Genomic DNA, 19,907 nt, shown 5'->3' with positions numbered 1-19,907 from the left:
AAAAGGTTACCTACACAAGTGAGATTGACACTTTAAAATGCAATGGCTTTGAACAGCCCTTGTCTCAACTGTTGAGGAACAGTTTTGTTTTTTGTTTTTTTTTTTCATACTGTTTGTTGAACTCTTTACTTATTAATCTTATGTGTATAAAGTTAATTGAAGGGGCCGGCACTGTGGCGCAGTGGGTTAACACCCTAAACTGAAGCGCTAGCATCCCATATGGTCACCAGTTTGAGACCTGGCTACTCCACTTCTGACCCAGCTCTCTGCTGTGGCCTGGGATGGCAGTAGAAGATGGACCAAATGGTTGGGCCCCTACACCCACGTGGGAGACCCGGAAGAAGCTCCTGGCTCCTGGTTTCAGATTAGCACAGCTCCAGCCGTTGTGGCCAATTGGGGAGTGAGCCATCGAATGGAAGACCTCTCCCTCTCTCTCTCTACCTCCCCTCTCTCTGTGTAACTCTGGTTTTCAAGTAAATAAATAAATCTTTAAAAATAATAAAGTTAGGCTGGTGCCACAGCTCACTAGGCTAATCCTTCGCCTGTAGCGCCGGCACTCCAGATTCTAGTCCTGGTTAGGGCACGGGTTCTGTCCCGGTTGCTCCTCTTCCAGTCCAGCTCTCTGCTGTGGCCCGGGAGTGCAGTGGAGGATGGCCCTAGTGCTTGGGCCCTGCACCCACATGGGAGACCAGGAGGAAGCACCTGGCTCCTGGCTTCAGATCGGCGCAGCGTGCCGGCCATAACAGCCATTTGGGGGGTGAACCAACAGAAGGAAAACCTTTCTCTCTGTCTCTCTCTCTCTCACTAACTCTGCCTGTCAAAAAAAAAAAATAATAAAGTTAATTGAAAATAGATCTTAGTAAAAAATAAGAAGTGGGAATAGGAGAGAGAGGAGGAAGAAGGGTGGGAGCACAAGTGGGAGGGCAGGTAGGGTGGGAAGAATCATTATATCACTATGTTATTAATTAGTATTTATGAAATGCATGAAGTTTGTATACCTTAAATAAAAGATTTCTGGGTAAAAAAAAAAAAAAACACTGGGTGTCCCATATAGGTAGCAGGGCCCAAAAAGTATGTTAGCCATTGTTTGCTCCCTCTGAAATCAGGGGCACAGAGGAAACTTGAATCCAAACTCTCCAATAGGAGATGCAGACATCCCAAATGGCGTCTTCACTGCTGTGCCCAGTGCCCATCCCAGCAATAATTTAGATATTATTCTCAGTACAGATGATTATGTAAAATAATAAATACATCGCGGCTAATATAACAAAGAAGTTAAATAGTGAAAAACCATCCTGTCCAAAAATTCAAATATACTTCCAGAGCTTACCTCGAAGTACGTCATAAACATATTTCACAATAAAACCAACGCATTTGTGAAAAATCATTTAATGTTCATGTAAGATTGAACTTTGCATGCTTGAAACAAATCTAAGAACTGCAAAAATGTGGAACTTCAATTGATGATAAGAATGTTAAAATATTTAGAGGGAATTGTATTGATGTTGCAGAATACTTGGAAATCCATAAAAGACAAAATGGGGATGAAGTTTGATGCAGTGGTTAAGCTGCTGCTTAGGATTCCTACAGCCCAAATCATAGTGCCTGGATTCAAGTCCTGGCTCTGCTCCTGATTCCCACTTCTTGCTGATGTACACCCTCCAAGGCAGCAGATAATAGCTCAAGTATTTGGTCTGTCAATCACATGGGACACCCAGATTGAGTTTGCAGCTCTCAGTTCAGCCTTGAATGTTACAGGCATTTGGGGATTGAAAAAGCAGATAGGAAATCTATCTTATTTTCTCTCTAATTAATTAAATAAATAAATATTTTTAAAAGATTAGATAGATTTATGGATGTTTAGAGGTATGGATACATGGGTGTATATGATAAATAAAGTTTAATAAAGTGTTAGTGATATAATATCAGTGGCAGATATACTATCACTGTAAAATTCAAGTTTTCTGTGTTTGATAATTTCATTATGAGATATGAGAAAATTTGTTTAATGAAAGTAAGAAAAAAAGATGAAGTAAGAGAATATTCTTCTTAAAATATAAACAAATAGCAATGAAAATTCAGCCTAATACAAGATATCTCAAGTTCCAATTGAAGCCAAAACTGGGTATCTTTTTGCTTTATCTGTGTTAGGACATGTTATGGAATAAATTTAATGTATTTGGTATAATTGATGTATTTTCATATGATTAAGGGAAGGCATCAAATTTCTCAGCTGTAGCATGTTTTGTCCAAGATCAAATAATTATGTTCAACAAATTAGCACTCCTTGTCGTATTTATGTAACATTCTAGAGACATCTGTTTCTTCTCCAAGCTATCTCTAGTAGAGGTAACAGAGCAAACACAGCTATAATTAATTGTGATCATTGCTTTCATGGCAATAATAGAAGTATCAGGAAGAAAGAGAATTAGTTCTACTTGAGTGGATAAGGAGAATTTGATCATATGCCAGTCTGAAGTATTGCCTGGTGAAATCTGTCTACCAGTTTATACAAGAGAATCTCTATTCTTGAGAAGTTGATAGGTTCAATTATGCCTATCCTTATGGACTACAGTGAGCTGACAATTTGCCCTATAGTGACTAGGTAGATGAAAGCCAATGAGAGATCATGTATTTTACAATGTTGTTAATGATGTAGGAGTAAGGCAAATCGATTGGGCTTTATTCTACCAAGGTTTGCAAATCAACTGGTCACTCTTCTGAGGATTTCCTCCATATCACAGATCTCCAATGATTACCTGAAGAATGTTCCAAACTCCCAAGACAGTTGACTTTCAGAGTGATTCATCTATTGGGAAGCATGACAGTTATAGGGTATGTCTCTCATTCCAACTCTGCTACAGTCAGAGTCTCCACCACCGATTGCATCTTTTCCATGGCTTCGGCTCCCAGTGGTCAATGTCACCTTGGTGGTAGCTCTGGCAGTGCTTATTTGACTCTGTAGTCCGTGGATGGTTGTGGTCCCCACTGCAGCAAATGCATAGACTGTATTACCATCTGCTGGTCAGTTCCAAAGTTCCTCTGAAATTTAAATAAGCAATGCCCATTATTAAATGAATATGTTTTGTTGTACTGGTCAGTTTATTATTGTCTCACATTCTCAATCCCACCTTCTAATCTATATTTTTCTTTGTGCAATGGGGCTGATTCAGTGAAAACCACCTTTCTGCTTTGCTAATTAGATCCTAAGATCTAAAAGTAGAGGGCCCTAGGAAGCTGAGATGGAAAAGGAGAACTCTCAGTCTCTCCTTTTTGTTACCTCAGCAACAATTCTTCACTTACACATGAAGGGTTAATTTCAGTGGCGTAGTTGGTTCTATTTTGCAACTTTCCAACACTCCCTGAATAAATCTTTCCCTGCCCTCTTAAATACCTCAGAACAAGCCAGACGAGCCTCCCTCCAAACTCCTGTCTCAGGAGAGTAAGTCCAAATCATAGAGGGGTTCTGCCTGAGATCTCGTGACCCAAAACCGTCTAAGCAGTGCACGCTCCTTTCAGCTTGTAGGACTTACTGATTCTAGATCCTTCTCTTTGTTCCTTCAGCTCCATGACTAGAAGTTACTTCCTGAAGTTGCTACCTCTGATGACATGTTCATATTCCCTTTTTGTCTTGTGTGCTCTCTAATGGTTGCTGAACAATTCTTTACATTATTTTTTCTCAATTAAAGGAATTTCTGTGTCTCTTATATTCTGATTGGTCTATTACTGAGCAGTAGTTTTGTTTCTTGAATTATATTGTGACAGGTAAATGTGAATTCAACAGAGTGTAAAATATGATGAAACTCCATGTCAAAATTAAATAAATAAAACCTAAATTTGATAAAATTTTCCTTTTTGTTATGACAGCAGGATAGACCAAGAGACCATTCCTGCTTTAGGGTAGGGTATTAGTTGTGATCAAGGAAGCCTGACCATTTCCTGCATCAACTACATCCTGGAGAGACCTGGACTGGTGTTGTCTTAGATGCTGATCAATTGAATGTAGGATTCTACCAGGGGGAGCTGTGTTATACATAGTAAAAACAAGCTTACAGAGTAAAAATACATTTACTGAAATCAAACGAGAAATAATTGAAAGATGATGAGACTTCCTTGAGTAATTTATGAAAATGCTAAATGTCAGAGAGTCAGGCTTAAACATTTAATAAGCCCGGCAAACATCATAGAAGTGAAGAGCAGTAATAATGAATTATGAACTTTCAGTTCCCCATGTCTCTGTTGCCTGGAGGGGAAAACCACAACCATGGTTAGCAATTGAGACATGGGAGAAAAGGAAAAGCTGTGACTGAATGCTGACCTGTTTGACAATTATGTGAGGCTGAGCATTCCAATTCTTCACCACAGCATATTTTATTCTGTGAATGCAACTGAAAACTTTAGTGAACTGAGTTTAATTCAGTAATAAAGAAAAAACTATCCCCAACATACTTAAGGGACAAGAAAGTCAAATAGTTATTTTCTTATTGCACTTTATTTGCGCTTATATATTACACATTACACAATAGTGGTACCACTTAGAACGTAATTAGCTCTGTCTTACAGCACTTACCCAACTATCACCACATGGTGTCTTGTGTTGTATGGAGAATTGATCTGGCAGACTACTGAGCTCATATTCAGTTAAAAGAGTATATACCTTATTCCCAGTCTTCATTAAGGACTTTGGGAGATTAAAATCTCCCTGAAGAATTTTCAGGCACAAAGTCAGCATCACTTTTCTCTGTCCCTGAGGCTCAGAGTGAGACATAAAAGAGCCAAACAGGAATTCACTTTAGCAGACAGAGAGAAGGTGCTGCTTTGTGGGGGTCTCTTATTGGTCGCTCTTCTGGTGAGTTCTGAAGCCCTGGAGGGGTTAGCCAGGTGATGCTCATAAAGCCTGCACCTAGAACAGGCTAGACCATGCAAGGGTCAGGGTGAGTGAGAAGTGAGAAGCTGAGTAGGGATTTCTAAAAGCAGCATCCTGGTAGAGAGAACAGAACAGGTGGAAATCTTCCTGGATTTGGGGTTCTGGTTCTGGTGCTGCCACTGATTATTTAACTCTGAGTAATTCATTGTACTTCTCTAGATCACTTGCTTGTCACAATCTATTTCCCTGAGACACCAACCTTTAAAAGATGAAATTTATATAATTCAATAACATTGCTGCAAATTCAGGGAAGGAAACAGAAATCAGAACACAGAAACTTCCTAGAAATGCAGCACTAAAGTGGTCACAATTATTATTCAGTAACTCAAATCAACAGCTGAATCACACAGGGTCTAATTTAGTGTTGTTTTACAAACTCTGAGTTGTCAAAGCAAGAAAAAGGAATAGCAGAAATGAGCTAATCATAAACTTTGTGTTAACTGGCGTTTTACTCTCCAGGAGAACAAACAAATGTGAGAAATGGGCTAAACACTTTGCATGAATCATGAACAGCTGGATTTATAGTCTTTTCCTATCCAGTATATAGATTCAAAACTATTGTCTTTAGACATGCTACTCTGTAGATCCTTCCAATCTTGTCTCTTCTTTATTTCTGCCTTCTTTCAGTACCTTAGGAACATTCATGGCAGAATAAAATAAAAGTACACCAAAACTACAATGGATCTCAGAGAATATAATTTTTAAAAGCTGTAAATAAGATACTGGTCTAAAAAAAGAAATGTATTTTTCCCAATTTACATAGGCAGGAAATACCAGAACTGGGTTAAATCTCAGGATTCCTGACACCCAGCCCAGAGTCCTTTCCCCTAAATCACTCTGGTTCCTGTTAAGTCTTTGGTAACGTAAATTTTCTGGGTCTCCAGAGCAGAATAGCTTGATTTCAGTTTGGAGACAGGTATTTTTCTGCTCCATTCTATTCACATATATCTGCCTTTAGCCATTTCCTTGTTAAAGGGTAGTTGAGAAATCTCTATACAGAAATTACAAAAATGTATGCTTCTATTTTCCTTCTTGACTTTCCTTCCAACACCCTAATTGATCCCTCAAAAGCATAGGTAAGGGAATGGAATCTTGCAGATCTTCATTTAACTTGTGATTTTATCATCTATTTACTATGAGTTATTAGGCAAACTAATCTCACTTGCCTCAGTTTCCACATTTCTCAAGGATTAAATGATTAAACAATTATAAAGTGTTTTGCAGAGTTCCTGGTACACAGCTTGTGTTTAATAAGTATCATTTTTTCTCTCTGCATTCCATTCATAGCTATCCAGACAACCTGTAATGTCAGAGGCCTCAGGTCATGGGGAAAGGTGTGATCCTGAGATTATTGGACATCTTTCCCACAAACTCTAAAACTAAGGTCCCCAGATCCACAATGACTTTGCCCATGGCATGCACAGGACCCTGACTTCAACCCATTTTCTTTCCTCTTCTCTTTCTATTTCCTTTATATTAGCTCAGTTCTATTCTGTGTTTTCTGATTATCTGCTATAAGACTCAATGTGAATAAGGGGAATATAAAGATGTATGATACGAGACAAACGAGGCAGGTTAGCCCTGGCTCCCAAGGAGTCACAGTTTCATGAGGGTCACAGGCATGCACAGGCTAAGATTTCAGACTATAAAGGAGTGATCATGTAACACAGAGTGATGGTCACTGGCTTGCTCAGAATGGCAATGCATGTGAGTTAGGAACCACTTGGGAAAACCCAGACATGCTTCCTGGAGTGACAATGTTCCATTGCAAACAATTTCATCAATTCTGTAATTTTCAGATACCTAAGGATCCTAGTTCCACTTTGTTCTCCATTCCCATCAGAAAGGGCTTTGGAGTGACCTTGTTTTTTTTTTGTTTTTGTTTTTTTATGTTGGAGATGGAGGAGAAAGGAAAAACAGAGGTATGTATTTCTGGAATTCTTCTCCTAAACGAGAATGTCCTATAATATAAATCTGAAACATGCCCGCCATGTGGAAATCCTTCTGGCCTTCCTTATCCTCAGCCATCATGAGGCAATGAACATGAAAACATGTCCATAACATCTGAATGATGACCTGAATTATGGCTATGGGAACTAAATAACATATGAGTGCCATGTGTTGGTATAAGAAAAACTGAGTAAACAAAAAATATGAAAGTTGGGCAATCTGGAAGTATGTGAGTAGACAAGTTCTGCAAATATACAAATCCATGTGTATGCCTGAGTGTGCCTATGTAAATGCTACTTCTATATACATGTGGACTGAGAGTATGAATGAGAAAGATGTGCAGTTAAAGAGTATAAATATCAAGACAGTATGTACTGCTGCACCTGCTCTTCTCCATGCAAGCACACATCATACCTCAAGCTAGCTCTAGGAAATTCTCTCATTAGTTAGTGATATGTCTGAATTTAACATTTTCAAAGAACTATTTCAATACTTCCAGGAGCTACTGATGACTCAAATCCCATATCTCCCTCTGTAATGGCTATCTATTAATTGTAGTTAACACATTTCTATTGAATAATACTTCTAAAATGCATAAAAGTTATGGATAATGTGGTTAAAATGTTTTCTTTGTAACTGATTTTTTAATGAAATTGTCAATGTCTTCCTCCATCCATAGAACAGAAGGAAATATTAACCTGTCCTGTAGCCTGATGATCACAAAATAAGAAGTTTGCCTGAATCATCTCAAAATCAGTGACTACATGAACACGTTTCAATTGTGTAAATATCATCTTCTTTAATTGTGCCTCATAACCCATAATTGCTTATCCTCCAGTAAGTACAACTCTTAGAGTTCTCCAAGTGAAAAGATCTGAGCCTGAAGAGTACCCTGGGTTCTTCCTGTAATGGGAATGTATAATGTCACTCATCCTGCTTCCTTCCTCTTGACTGGCATCCCTGGTCTGGAGAGGTCTCACCCCTGGCTGGCAGGGCCTCTCTGTATGATGTATGCTATGGCCCTTTTAGGAAACACATTGATCCTGCAGACTGTGCGAGGGGAGCCCAGCCTCCATGCACCCATGTACTACTTCCTGTCCATGTTGTCTTTCAGTGATGTGGCCATGTCTATGGCTACACTGCCAACCGTACTCAGAACCTTCTGCCTTGATGCCCGCAATATTGCATTTGATGCCTGCCTATTCCAAATGTTTTGCATTCACTCCTTCTCCATGATGGAATCAGGAATTCTTTTGGCCATGAGTTTTGATCGCTATGTGGCCATTTGCAATCCATTGCGCTATGCCACTATGCTTACCAATGAAGTCATTGCTGGGATGGGTTTCGCTGTGACTGCTAGGAGCTTTATCACTCTTTTCCCTCTTCCTTTCCTGATCAAGAGGCTGCCTATATGCAGATCCAACGTTCTTTCCCACTCCTACTGTTTGCACCCGGATATGATGAAGCTTGCCTGTGCTGATATCACTATCAACAGCATCTATGGACTCTTTGTACTTGTATCCACCTTTGGTATGGATCTACTGTTCATCTTCCTCTCCTACATGCTCATTCTTCGTTCTGTTTTGGCCATTGCTTCCCGTGAGGAACGCCTCAAAGCTCTGAACACATGTGTGTCACATATCCTGGCTGTATTGGCATTTTATGTACCAATGATTGGGGTCTCCACAGTGCACCGCTTTGGGAAGGATGCTCCACGCTACCTACATGTCCTCATGTCCAACATCTACCTCTTTGTCCCCCCTGTGCTCAACCCTCTCATTTATAGTGCCAAGACAAAAGAGATCCGCCGAGCCATTAAACGCATGTTTCAACGCATCAAAAAGTGACTTTCATAATGTGTCTTGCAGTCACAGGCTCTCATCAGTGAAATCATCACCATCATCATCATTATCAACGTTATCTGGTATAAGGTAGACGTGTATATTGGGGGGAAGTATAAGGCTAGGAACAAAGATGGAAAACATAACACAAAAGAAGAAGTTCCAAATGAATAGTACATTTAGTAAACACCATTGATATTCAAAGAAAGATAAATATTGAAGGCCATCAAATGATTACACAATCTTACAGAGGGCCCAGCCTTGGCTGTTGTGGGCATTGCTGGAAGATCTCTCTCTGTATATCTCTCTTTCCCACTCCCTCCATCCTCTGCCTTTCAAATAAAATTAAAATAACCAAAAATTAAATACTATCTGAACTCTTTAAAAACTGATGATTTTTAATAGCTTGCAATTTTAGTTTCAAATGAATACATAGATGCCTTAAAGATAAGACTTAAAAAAGCTACATACAAAAGTAAAGAGAACACTCTCTGATTGCCAGCTCATAGAAAGAAAAGGAGATATCTTTTTGACCATAATAATCCTGATTTTGAAACCCATTGGTATAAGGAGAAAGGACAAGGAGCAAGGGAATATGAGCTTCCAATGAGAGTTTCAGGCTCCTTTCCACTTTACTTCCTCCTTCTTTTCTACCTCACCAATTAAAAGAGCTACTGCTTCTCAGAGACTAAAGGAAAAGACATTTTTGGGTCTCTTTTCCTCTGTAAAAAACCTTAGATCACTCTGCAGCTCTAATCCCATGAAGACTTAATATAAGGTTTGTTTCTGAGCTTGAGTAGAATATTTTCCAACCTTTTTATTTGATATGTTTTTCTTTGAATTCAATGTTTTCCCTACAGAAATGGTAAAATTCCCAAATTTGCCTAAAAAAAAGAAATAAAAAGAAACTTTTACTTCATTTCCAGGGCACCCTTTAGTGCTGCTTCTAGCCCAGGCAAATGAAATATCAAACAGAATTCATCTAAGCTTGTGAAGGCACTAGCTTGAGATTAATAGAAAAACATCTCCATGATAATGGTCATCTCTTTGTTTCCTCTTTTCATGTAAGAGAGCACTTTTTTATCCTCCAGGGTCAGTGCTGGGTGGAGGGGTAGAAACTAGGAAAAAGAGTTACCGTAGGACAGGATACATTCTTGATCTCTGTGCCTCATAGATAAGAATCATAAAAGGACTAAGATAACTAGAATCTAATAAAGAATGAAAAAGTACAAATTCGTATTAGTTGAAGTTCTTTGAAATTTGTTTCTTTGCCAACTCAGTGAATGGAAAAATTTCCAAAAATGAGTACGTGGTAGAAGAGGGCCATGTCCAGGCTTCTATATATGGTTACCCATCAGTCCTACTATTTGAATACTTGTCCATTGAAGAGTTATTTGGCTTGGTTTGCATACATAAATTCAGGTGGCAGGTGACAACAACTAAACAGTTGATATGTCATTAAAATTGGCATACCCCACCAACATTCTTTAAATGTAAAGGGCAATCCACAGCGAAGATGTCCAATAAATTTCTAGAGGCATGTTTCATGCACCCAAAGCCTTGACACATAGCAGGTTTATTTAAAGATTAGATGACACACAAATTGAAGTTAATAGAAATGCAAAGGGTGGACCTGAATATCAAATAATCTTGATCTGACATCATTTATTTCCAGTCATATTGCTCAGAAATTCTCCCTAAAGTGTTTCTCAACCTTTTTTTCCTCCTACCAGAGATATTTGCCCACTGTCTTTTACTCAACCCTAAGTCTAAACCAATGAGTTGCTTTTGGGAGTGGGGAAGGGAAGTTTTGCTCTTCATTTGCTTATAAGTAACATAACAGCCCACTGATTTATTTGTGCACTCTACAATATCGATTGAGACCTACCATATACCAAACATGGTGTTAGATGTGAGGACTCAGTGATTATGAGATTTGGTCATTAAGGATTGTAAGAGAAACCTACCTGAAGAGATATGGGAGGCACATGTCAGCCTGTCCTGGGATTTGTTTACCTACTGCATATACCTTTAAATATCCATTTATACAACTTCACTGTGCTTGGAACACCTACAGTGTGATGGAAGAGTATGACTGGTGGATCAATAGGAAATGTTGGTGTGAATCATGTGAGTGCTGAACAAAGGCTGAGACCTAGCAGGCTGCATATTTAAGCCGAATAGCTTATAATTACAACATGGGAGAAATAAGCTTTCTGGGTGACAATTTATATTTTTATGGTGAAAAGCAGATATAAACAACTGGGCATGAGAGTCAACATTTTTATTAGTCTTAAGAGCCAACTTGAATATTTCTGATTGAAATAAATTTTCTGTAATTGTTGAACAGATTATATTGTCAAGTAGCTTTACTTGTCAAGTAGATTTTTCTACATTTGACATAAGATTAATATTATATGATTTTGACACAAAAATCTGAGCTATCCATTTAATAAATAAATTTTTGACTAAATTAAAAGATAAGTAAAATAAATCAGAAATTCCTGCTAAATATATATATATACAAAATCTCTTATAACTGGGTTATATGCATTAGATTAGAACTATTTCACATATCAGTTGTTTATAAAGCATAGAACTGATGATCACATTCATCAGAATATTCCACTCAACATTTATAAGCAAAATATCTAATAGGGAGCATTTAGTACAACAGTTGAGTATCTGCTTGGGATATTTTAATTCAACATCAGAGTGCAGGGGTTGGAGTCCTGGCTCCACTCTTCTTTCTAACTTTCTAATAATGTGTACTCTGGTTCAAGTATTTGGGTCCCTGCCATCCTTGTGGAATAACAAGATGGATTACTGGTTCCTGACATTAGCTTGGCCCAAACCTGGTTGTTGCAAGCATTTGTGGAGTGAATCAGTGGCTGGAAGAGTCTCTCTATCTTTCTGTCTCTCAAATAAATTGTATATATTTAAATACATGTATTTAAAATTAATTAAAATATATTTACACTTAAAAATTTAAATTTAAAAGTTAGATTTAAAAATTATATATATTTAAGTATATATTTAAAATTAATTAAATAAATTTAAATTTAAAAACTTAAATTTGAAAATTAAAGATTTAAAAATTATATATATATTTAAACATATATATATTTAAAATTCAAATATCTGTAATAACATATTTAGAAATAAATTTTATGTATATAAGTGAAGAAAAGAGGTAAAAAAGAGGTATAAATTCAATAAATTGACCCTTTTTTAAACAGATCCAGATCTAATTTTCAAAATGATTTATTTTTCTTACTCAAATATTCATAACAACTTTCCTCTTAATAGTCTGAAACTGAAAATATGCAAATGCCCATCAATAGGTAAATAAATCATACATACACATAAAATTGAATATTAAAAAACCACTGATACATATAACAACATAAAAGGTTCATTATATTCTTCAAAATAATTTCATAATGAACCTCTCAAACTTTAATCCATTTAAATATTTTTAAAAAGTTTATAACCTATCATGTAACAGATGTTAGTACATTAAGTAGAATATTTACATTTTCAAATTGCACAAGTACAAAGAACCTTGTTTCCTGAGTATATCCATTAAGAAATTGGTTAATATTAATCAGGCAGCAGTAAAACAGAACATACCCTTAATGATAGGAAATATAAAAATGTCCTTCATTATTATAGAAGTGCACAACCTTCCCTTCTCCATATCCTTTTTTTTTTTTTTTTTTTTTTTTTTTTTTGACAGGCGGAATGGACAGTGAGAGAGAGAGAGAGAGAGAGACAGAGAGAAAGGTCTTTCTTTTGCCATTGGTTCACCCTCCAATGGTCGCCGCAGCCGGCGCGCTGCAGCCAGTGCACCACGTTGATCCAAAGCCAGGAGCCAGGTGCTTCTCCTGGAACTCATGCGGGTGCAGGGCCCAAAGACCTGGGCCATCCACCACTGCACTCCCAGGCCACAGCAGAGAGCTGGCCTGGAAGAGGAGCAACCGGGACAGAATCCGGCGCCCCCACCAGGACTAGAACCTGGGGTGCCGGCGCCGCAAGGCGGAGGATTAGCCTAGTGAGCCACGGCGCCAGCCCATATCTTTTTTCTTTTTTTTTTTTCTTTTTTTTAATTTTTTGACAGGCAGAGTGGACAGTGACAGAGAGAGAGACAGAAAGAAAGGTCTTCCTTTGCTGTTGGTTCACCCTCCAATGGCCGCCACGGCCAGCGCGCTGTGGCCAGCGCACCGCGCTGATCTGATGGCAGGAGCCACATACTTATCCTGGTCTCCCATGGGGTGCAGGGCCCAAGGACTTGGGCCATCCTCCACTGCACTCCCTGGCCACAGCAGAGAGCTGGCCTAGAAGAGAGGCAACCGGGACATAATCCGGCGCCCCGATCGGGACTAGAACCCGGTGTGCCGGCGCCGCAAGGTGGAGGATTAACCTAGTGAGCTGCAGCGCCGGGCCCCATATCCTTTTAATAACATCCTTTTTCTATTTAACAGTTTGTAGATCAAAAATCCATGTGGGCTCAGTAGAACCAAGGCTCTAGCTAGTCTGGGCTCCTTCGCACAGATCCTGGTAGGACCTACTTCCAACCTCATTCTAATTGCTGACAGAATTCAGTTCCTTGCAGTTGTAGGACTGAGGTTGCCATTTTCTTGTTAGTTATCAGTTGGAGGCCTCCCCTAGCTTCTAGAGATTGCTTGAATCTGCATTATACTGCCATCTCCAAGCCTAAGCTAGCAATGGAATGCCAAATCCTGTTCACTCTTAGAATCTTTCTCACTCCTCTCCTATAACCAGCCAGAGAAAACTCCTCTCTGCTTTTAAAGAACTTATGTGGTTACATTAGACCCACCTATATAATCCATCTCAAAATCAACTGATTAGTAACCTTATTATATCTGCAAACGGTTTTTTGGCATGTACTATGGTAAACTCACATGAGTTATACCAGGAATTGGAAACCACGAGGTTCATCTTTGAATTCTGCCTACCATAATTAAATTGTTGTTATTTAGCAATTGCAGGAATAGAAATTATTCCTTTTTATAACTTCATTGTAATCTGCCTGAAGATAGAATTCTACTTTCTACTTTGCTACAATTTAGTAGTTGAGATTAAAAATGCAATTTTAAAAGCCTAAAAAATGCCGAAATCACCAACATGGTTTCTAATATTCAGATACAGTTACTGACATGTCAAGGAATTGAAAATATATCATTAAAAAAATTAAAGGAAAGATAAGAAATCAAAGAAGGAGGGTGGGAAAGATGGAGGGAAGAAGGGTAGGATAGGAAGTATTATTATGCTCTTAAAATTGTATATATGAAATACATGAAATTTGTTAATTCATATAAATAAAAATATTTTTAAAAACTAAAAAATTATTCCCATTGTTAGTGTCACTACAATGGTCATGGATTAATATTTTTCCTTGATGTTTTTTTCTTTCATTCTTCCTTGTAATTTCTTATAGATTTAGCTAATATCCCCTTTTTGTTCCTATATAAGAATATGGATTTTTTTTTGGTTTTCCAGGGTGACTAGGAGGAAGAAGATTGGCTAGAGTAGGCTTTCTAGCTTCTTAATTATTATGCTCCCTCTGCTATTGTCCAAAGACTCAAAATAACACCTTTCTATGAGGCCACTTCTGTGTGTCAGAGATAAGGCTGGCTTTACAGGATGCCTCGCTTCCTTGCTCTCCAGCCCAGAACTCCACAGGCCTTTCTTCCACCTGATACATTGTAACACTTTTTTTTTTTTGCATTTGCTTCCTCTCTTTCTTTCCCTTGCCATCAAAACCTTCTTTCAATCTTACTTAAGTGATTTTTACACAATTAACATGATTTCCATTGTGCTAAGGTTATAGAGTTTAGGAAGAGTTCATTTGGTACACTTTTCTGAATCTTTCTTTTTCTTTTTCTTTCTTTTTTTTTTTTTTTATTTATTTGACAGGTAGAGTTATAGACAGTGAGAGAGACAGAGAGAAAGGTCTTCCTTCTGTTGGTTCACTCCCCAAATGGCCGCCACAGCCGGCGCTGCGCCAATGCGAAGCCAGGAGCCAGGTGCTTCCTCCTGGTCTCCCATGTGGGTGCAGGGGCCCAAACACTTGGGCCATCCTCCACTGCCCTCCCAGGCCACAGCAGAGAGCTGGACTGGAAGAGGAACAACCAGGACTAGAACCCGGCGCCCATATGGGATGCCGGCGCCTGCAGGCAGAGGACTAACAAAGTGAGCCACAGCGCCGGCTGTGCTTGGGACCATAAGAGCACTAATTGATCCTCTCATGTTCACTAGGACTTGGAGCAGGTAAGGGTTACTTTCAATTTCACACACAGATCTAAAAGTCATTTACTGTTTCTACTCAGAATAGGATCCTTCCAATTGGGGCGGGTAAGTATTTCTAGGATCTTTGAGAGTTTTTGTCCTTATAGTCTGGTTGAAGATGACATTGGAGACATCATCTGTAGGTTATTATTTTGTTTTTTGTTGTAGTTGCTTGTTTTGTTTTAATTTTGTCCTGGCCACTTAATTCACCATTCAGGAAGTTTTTGTGGGCAAATTCAAATCTATACTTCTGTTACGTTTATGTCATGATCAAGTTACTTGGTCCCTATGATTGTATCTTATAAAATTTATTTCATGATCCTACAAGGAAAAAATGTTAAGGAACATTTTCTATAGTCATCCACCCAGGTGGAGTTACAACCTGGACTTTCACTGCCTGTGCATTGCCCAGTGAAAGTCTCCAGGTCACTCTGCTTGCTTCTGTTAAGTGCCCTCCTGCCTGTGTGGCTTGCGTTGTTTTCTTGGTTTCCTTTCACTCAGTGACTGCTGTTCTCTTTGAATTTCCTGACACATGTCAGCCACCCTTCCTGTGCTGTGGCATGTGCTGCAGTCTTAGGGTTGGGCTGCTGTCTGCAGCATATGATTTCATATTCCAGCAAACTATGAAGCCGAGTTACCCATGCTGCTGAAGTGCACCTGCCCATCCATCAACCATCAACACCCGTTAACCTTCCACTCTCTGGAAGAAATTTTATTGTCTCTTTATTTATTCCTGATGTATGACACCATATGACTGTTTCACAAAGCATTTTTCATTATTTTAAAATTCCAAATTTCACGTTAAATGGTTTGTATTGTATGATAATATGTGGCAAGAATTTATGTTCCATTGTAGATATTATGGCAGTATTTATACTTATTTTAAAAGTGTAAACACAAACAGCTATACTTTAATTTTTAAGGTCTAACAATAAAGTTTTATTCCATTAATAATACTTGAGTTATATATATGATGTTAAACATTAAGTAACATAATCCTGAATTATAGCATGGCATGTATGTATGCATTGCTTTTTGAGGATTACTTGAAAGCATAGATACTATAGAGGGACATATTTTTACTACTATATAGGTCTAATTTAAGATTCTCTTCCTTGTTACCTCTTAGAGAAGTCATTTGTGGCAACCTATAACTTGGGTAATTATAACTCAGGGAAGCCTGATGGTTTTTTAGTTGCATTTTATAGTCAGGCTAGTCTATATAACTGATGGCAGGGACATGATATTAGGTCCATGTATTAAAGATGATTGAAAGGCTTCAAATGGTTACCTTCTACATCCAAATATTAGTAACAATCCAAAACTTGGGATTTGGGGCCTTTGTTTTGGTATGTGGCTTTTCAAAATTTCCTCCCTGGTCAAAGTTTAAGTTCCAGCAACATCTTGCGTAACCTCTTGCGAATCTCCTTAGTCTTGATGGAATAGATGATTGGGTTAAGCATTGGGGGCACAAAGAGATAGATCAAGGACATGAACCTGTGCACATACTCAGGGGCATGTTTCCCAAATCGATGCACCATGGACACGCTAACCATAGGCACATAGAAAATGAGCACAGCACATATATGTGACACACATGTGTTCAGAGTCTTAAGCCTCCCTTCTTGGGAGGTGATAGCCAACACAGAGTGTAGAATTAACACATAGGAGAGAAGGATGAGCACTGAATCTACACCAAAGGCAGATATGACAATGAACAAGCCATACATGCTGTTGATGGTAGTATCTCCACAGGGTAAGCGGATCAGGTCTGGATGTAGGCAGTAAGAATGGGTCAGCACATTGGCCTTACAAAAGGGCAATCTCTTCAGGAGGAAGGGAAGTGGGAAGACCATGCAGAAACTGCGGATGATGATGGATGTACCTATGTGGGCCACACGAGCATCAGTGAGCACGGTGGAATAGCGCAAGGGATTACAGATGGCCACATAGCGGTCAAAACTCATGGCCAGAAGGATCCCAGACTCCGTCCAGGAAAAGAAGTGGATGAAGAACATCTGGGCCAGGCAGGCCTCAAAAGCTGTCTCTGGTATGTGAAAATACATAGCAGCCAGCACAGTGGGCATTGTAGAAAAGGACACACCCAGGTCATTGACAGACAAAAGAGATAAAAAGTAGTACATTGGCTGGTGCAAGCTCTGCTCCACCTTTACCATGAAGAGAATTAAGGTGTTGCCTAAAATGGAGATAGCATAAAGCAGCAAGAAGAGAGCAGCCAGCCAGTGCTCCAGCCCCTCCAACTCTGGGAAGCCTGTCAGCGTGAAGCTGGATGTACTCGAGGTGTTGGTCCCAAGGTCTCTCATGAGGGCTTCTCAGTGGCTTTCAGGGCAATAAAACCAGAGTGAGATGAGGTCACAAGGGGGAAATTGTGTAGATCAGGAGCTTTCGGTGCCGTATGGTAGAGCTGACAATAATGCTTAGCTTCCAATTTTGAAGATCACAGAAAGATCTAGAAGGAAGAGATTACATTTCAGGGCTTTTGCAGTCTGGCAATATCCCCAAAACTGCCATGGGCTCTGGCTTCTTCCCACAGAAGTCCATTAATTTCCTTTTGAACATTCTTCCTTATTCTTCCAGTGTGTATGTTCTTCGTAGAGGTACATTTTTTTCCTGATGGAAATTAATCTTGCCCTTTCCCTCTTCCAATTCTTAGCCACCACCTTCTTCAATAAGTGAGGTACAATATGTCCTCCATGACATCTTAGTATTCTCTTCCTCCTGATTTATGCCCTCTTGTACAGGTGGGATTTTCCCTTGTATTCCAGAATGTCCCTCCTCTCTTGCCCACACTCAAACATCACTCCAGTTCATTATTCTCTGTGTTGGTTGAGTACCTTATTATTTGCCAAGCATCTAAAATCTCACTCTTCCACACCTGCTTGCAACTAGTTCTTCTCTCTTACATGATCAAGTGCTCTTTCTCTTGTTAGATCAAGGAGTATCTAATAGTTGCGTATGTTAGATTCCCTTGAATAACTAGTAACCCACTTTGGATTGCTTGGGATCAAACTCTTGGCTCTGGCTCCCAATTCCAGCTTCTTGCTAATGCAACAGTGATGGCCCAAATAGTTAGGTTCCTGCCACTCACGTAGGAAACCTGGATTGAGTTCCTGGCAGAGGCCCCTTCAGCAGATGCCCCGTCCCAGGCATTTGGGGAGTAAACTAGTTGAAGACCTCTCTCTTTTTTGCTTCCCCCACTCTCTTTCTCTCTCTCTCTCTCTCCTGCTACCTTCTCTGACCCTCAAATAATTTTATTTTAAGAAACCATTATTCAGGCCAAATCAATATCAATTAAATTTCAGTCTCATATCCACAACTCAGAAACCGGCATTTTAAAAAAAAATATTTACTTATTTGTTTGAAAGATAGTGTTAAAAGCAGAGACAGAGAGACAGAGAGAGAGAGAGAGAGAGAGAGAGAGAGAGAAATGGATCTTCTGTCTGCTGGTTTACTTCCTAAACAGCCACAATAGCCAGGTCTGGACCAGGCCAAAGAAAGGAGCCTGGAGTCTCATCCAGTTCTCCCACATAGATGCAGGAGTCCAAACACTTGGGCCATCTCTACTTGCTTTCCCAGCTGCATTAGCAGGGAGCTGAATTAAAAATGAACAATCAGGACTCAACCAGCCAATATCGGAATTTCAGACTGCAGTTTAACCTTCTGTGTCACAATGCAGTTTCCAGGAATTGGCATTTTTTTAACTCTCAGGCAATTCAAATAATTGGCCAAGTCTGAGAATCGGGACTTTAAGTTACTCTTATGATGAGTCAAATATGTCCCACTTCCCACTAAGTTATTCCTCATGAGAGTCAATTTCAGGAGTTACTACATATGAAAACAAAAACAACAAATCTTTTTATTATCCCCTCATATTATGCTAGCAATTACTTATGTCTTTTCCCTTATTCACAACTAATGTTTTCAAAATTATTTTCTATTCATAATAGAATTTTCTCAGTCCAAACTGGCTTTTCTTCCAGCGGCTGTTTCATGCATGTAGTCCCTTTTTCATCATGAATTATAATAGCTCATTGGAATCTCAAACATAACATACACAAAGCTGAACTCTTTGTCACATCATACTTGACTGTCTTTAATAATTCTCATCTCATTAGAGTCCATTACATCTATTCACATGCTCATGCCAAAAAAAAAAAAAAACCTACAAGGCATCACAGATCTATTAATCATTTGTCGCATTTATAATACATAAGTAACTCTGGCTTATCCTCTCCATCTTGTTTTCAATGATAGGCCACTGCTTAGCATCTTGAACTAGGATACTTTCAGAACCTTCCTTTCTGATCATCTGGCTTAGTGTCTTTTCTCTTAAGAATACATTCCCCACAAAGCAGCTAGATTACTTGTGTATAATATACACAAAAAATTATATTACACTCCCACTTAAAATCTTTCACTGGCTTTGATTACCTTTTGAAAGAATTCAAATAGTAAGTTGAATATTTACTGTGGCATATAGTAGCAGCAGCACTATCCAAAAACTTGACTTGCCATTTTCCAATTATTCTATCATTCATTATTTCTCTGTTCCTATTTGTATGTCCTTAATATACCTCTTACATATATTGATCTTCTTGGCTATTACACACTTTAGAATTATAGTGCATTATTACATCTTTGGTTGGTTATTTGTTTAGTTTCTCTGTACCCCAATAAATTATAAGCTCCCATAATTTTCTCTATTTTTTTTCTTGTTTTACTCTCAGTGTTTAGGCAGGTGTTTATGCATATTCAGCCCTAGTCTGGGTCTCTTTTCCTATTTTATTTGTTCAGAATATTGATTAAATAGATAAATTTCCTTAGGAATAAGGTATTATGAGCTATATTTTTTAGTT

General features: G+C 38.7%; 2 protein-coding genes across 2 annotated transcripts; one reads left to right on the top strand and one right to left on the bottom strand.

The window, feature by feature from the left end:
- Positions 1 to 7,785: 7,785 nt before the first annotated feature.
- On the top strand, positions 7,786 to 8,724 carry OR51I2 (olfactory receptor, family 51, subfamily I, member 2). The gene has a single exon (NM_001171461.1). The coding sequence runs from the start codon at positions 7,786 to 7,788 to the stop codon at positions 8,722 to 8,724; it is 939 nt and encodes a 312-aa protein (NP_001164932.1).
- A 7,685-nt stretch (positions 8,725 to 16,409) lies between these two features.
- Positions 16,410 to 17,354, bottom strand: OLFR642 (olfactory receptor S85). The gene has a single exon (NM_001171462.1). It carries the CDS (start codon positions 17,352 to 17,354, stop codon positions 16,410 to 16,412), a length of 945 nt encoding a protein of 314 aa, NP_001164933.1.
- Positions 17,355 to 19,907: the final 2,553 nt, after the last annotated feature.

The sequence above is a fragment of the Oryctolagus cuniculus genome, chromosome 1 (genome assembly GCF_051225735.1).
Source record: "Oryctolagus cuniculus isolate XC-2025 breed Fujian yellow rabbit chromosome 1, ASM5122573v1, whole genome shotgun sequence".
Taxonomy (NCBI): Eukaryota; Metazoa; Chordata; class Mammalia; order Lagomorpha; family Leporidae; genus Oryctolagus; species Oryctolagus cuniculus.
The sequence above is the reverse complement of the archived record's forward strand: the minus strand, read 5'-3'. Positions and strand labels throughout refer to the sequence as shown.